Source organism: Citrus clementina, unplaced genomic scaffold (genome assembly GCF_000493195.1).
Source record: "Citrus clementina cultivar Clemenules unplaced genomic scaffold, Citrus_clementina_v1.0 scaffold_8, whole genome shotgun sequence".
NCBI lineage: Eukaryota > Viridiplantae > Streptophyta > Magnoliopsida > Sapindales > Rutaceae > Citrus > Citrus x clementina.
In genome coordinates this window covers 18,124,661-18,127,529 of record NW_006262022.1, presented here as the reverse complement: position 1 = coordinate 18,127,529, position 2,869 = coordinate 18,124,661, and the positions used below count along the sequence as shown (strand labels likewise).

General features: G+C 36.5%; 1 protein-coding gene across 1 annotated transcript; it reads left to right on the top strand.

Moving 5' to 3' along the window:
* Positions 1-208: 208 nt before the first annotated feature.
* LOC18035671 (putative phosphatidylglycerol/phosphatidylinositol transfer protein DDB_G0282179) lies at positions 209-2,593 on the top strand. Its single transcript, XM_006424003.2, has 4 exons — positions 209-376; positions 499-600; positions 1,426-1,586; positions 2,223-2,593. The coding sequence occupies exons 1-4, from the start codon at positions 298-300 to the stop codon at positions 2,328-2,330; spliced, it is 450 nt and encodes a 149-aa protein (XP_006424066.1). The 5' UTR covers positions 209-297; the 3' UTR covers positions 2,331-2,593.
* Positions 2,594-2,869: the final 276 nt, after the last annotated feature.

Here is a 2,869-nt window from a genome sequence, read left to right as displayed (position 1 = left end):
TCAGCTGGGTTAAAGACAGAGGAAGAAGAAGGCTGCCATTTGTAGACCAAAATGACTTCGTTGAAAGCAAATCAGAATAAATAAAAAATTGAAGCAGAAACGTCGTCGTTCAATAGCACTTGAAAACAAAAAAAATTACGAGCCAAAACGGCGTCGTTTGACGCATTTTCGGGGTTTGACCCGGGGTTTGACCCGGGGCAAACATCAGCACTCTTATCTCCTTTTCATGATCATCAGGACACTCGTTTACTCACTAGCTGCAGCTTTCAAGTCATCATCGTCATCTTCGCTGAAGCCATGAACCGTCAGTTGTTATTATTGTTCACTTTTTATGTTCTAGTTTCTTCCATTCAAGCCATAGATTTCACATACTGCGGTCAGTGTCAGTTACTTCAATCTCAGTCTTTGTTTCCCTTTTTTTTTTCCTCCTTAATTTGATTGGATTGTCAAGTTCGTTTTAAATTCTGGGTTTACTTTAATTGAGGTTTTTGTTTACAGATGATGAAGAAAATTTCCCTTTAAAGGTTCAGCAAATTAAGATAATTCCTGATCCTGTAGTCACAGGCAAGCCAGCCATCTTTAACATCTCAGCTGTGACAGGTAATTTCAATTCCCTTTGTTTTAAGCTTTGTCAATCTTGTTTATTTTATTTATTTGCGGAAATTTGCGCAAATTTTTGTAGTGCTTTCTTAGACCCTTAAGCTCGGAATTTATTATTGAGCACATTTGTGAAGAAATAGAAAGTGGGATATGCTTTGAAAATGAGCTGTGCGTAGGAAAATTGCATACCAAGATCTTAATATTCGTCAGCAATTTTTTTTTTTTTTTTTTGAAAATACAGAAGGTAATTTTAGTAGAAATGATGGAATGCAAATATAATAATATATAGATGAATGAGTGATTATGATAATGGGTATATGTGGTAACTAGTAAGATTATTCTAATTGATGGTTCTTGACTGTAAATTGCGAAAGACCAAAAAATCTCAATTAAAATGTTGCATTCTATAGTAACTATGGCAAACTCTCGTTGTAGTATCTAGTTAGATTTAGGATCTTTTCAAGTCTAAATGGATTGTTTGTTGGGTTCAAACTGCATAATTGATAGGCAGACCCTGCTTTCCAGTTGGTCTTGAGTCTCAAACATGGTTTATGACCTTTCATTTCTCAAGCATCCAGTTAGTTTCATGACATGATGCTTTAAGATTGTAATCTGAGTTCAGAACTGTTGGTTGGGGCTCTTTGATGCATCAGGTAAAGATTTTTTACATCTGGAGTAGCCTTGGCATTCTCCATCCATTCTCTTATTTTACGGCTTCTTCTTGCTTGGATTGGTACATGTTTATGAGGCCGCTTTTGTGATTACAGTTCCTTGACTTGATTGTCGGGGTTTCATCAATCACTGTTCTGTTTGCCTTTTGTACAGATCGATCTGTCTCTGGTGGGAAAGTTATGATCGAAGTTAGGTACTTTGGGATTCATGTCCATTCTGAAACCCATGACATTTGTGAAGAGGTATCTTGTCCCATCGAAGCAGGAAACTTTGTGCTGTCCCACGCTGAGACTCTGCCTGGTTACACTCCTCCAGTAAGTTCACTTGACTGGGATTAATACTCGTGAGCTTTTAGACCAACCTTGGCCACACTCAAACTTTTTTAAATAAAGACATTTCTAATTAAATATTGAACACCAAAGCAATTGTACGCTGACACTAACTGATAGGCCTTGGTCCTCGTTGCAGGTGTTAAAGGGGTGGTATGGAGTGGGGCTATATATGTTTAGGTTCCATTCAGATTTATGAAAATAAAAATCTTCCAGTTGCTGATTGTTTCATTTTCTCAGTCCCTACACATGTTGCTGCCCCTTGTTAGCCTTCTTTTGTACTTAAGTCTCTCCTTTGCTGCTATTGGTTCTTAGAGACAGAAAGTAGATTAAAATGACTACAAAAATTTCTTTTTCTGCTTTTTAAGTTGTATATGAAGGTCTTTGGTTGTCAGAGTAGAAACTAATGAGGGTGATAAGTTATAATTGCCAATCATAATTCTAAATTTTGGTGCTCAGCCTAGCAAGAATGTTTTAGACATCTTGTATATCTGGTCATTTTTGTCCTTTTAATTTAAACTTACTTATTTCGCAAGGTGTTTCGTTTTGGCATCATTTGTTTCCTCTGAAATACGAAATGTATTAGCAAATGGCATTTATGTCTGGCTATGATTTCTACAGGGGGTCTACACGCTTAAGATGAAAATGATAGGCAAGAACGGTTACCAGCTGACTTGCTTTAGCTTCAAATTCAAAATTGGTTTTGGTGCTCTGGTGTCTGAGAGCTAAAACTAGAAGTCACTGCTACAGAACTATGATCCCTCACGTTTCGAGTGTCAAGTACATCCTTAACACGGCAGAATGAGAAGGTAAAAAAACGTGTGCTCTATGCGGCTGCTAGTATATTTTTAGTTCTGTGTTCAGTGGTCTTTGATGCTGTAATATTCTTGCAAGAATCACATCTGTGTGTTGCATTGCTTCTCAAGGGTAAAGATGTCAATAGACGTGATTCATGAATGGTGATTATGGCTCTTTTGATCCTTGAACTTGAAGTAAATAAGTCACATTCCGCTTACTTTTATGAGTAAATACTAGACGTCACCACATTGAGTGTTAATTGGAGTTTCAATTACCACCTATCCCTTCACTCCTTGTAAATCGAAACTCTTGAAATTTCTTTATAAAATTTGCAGCATTATAGCAGTTCAGTCCCTTGTATTGTGTTTTATATTCTCCAGTCCACCACGTATTTTTAATTTTCTCCCTGAAATTTGGCAAAAGCGTTAAATTACTTAATTAATTATTTTTTTTTAAGATTATCCCTAAAT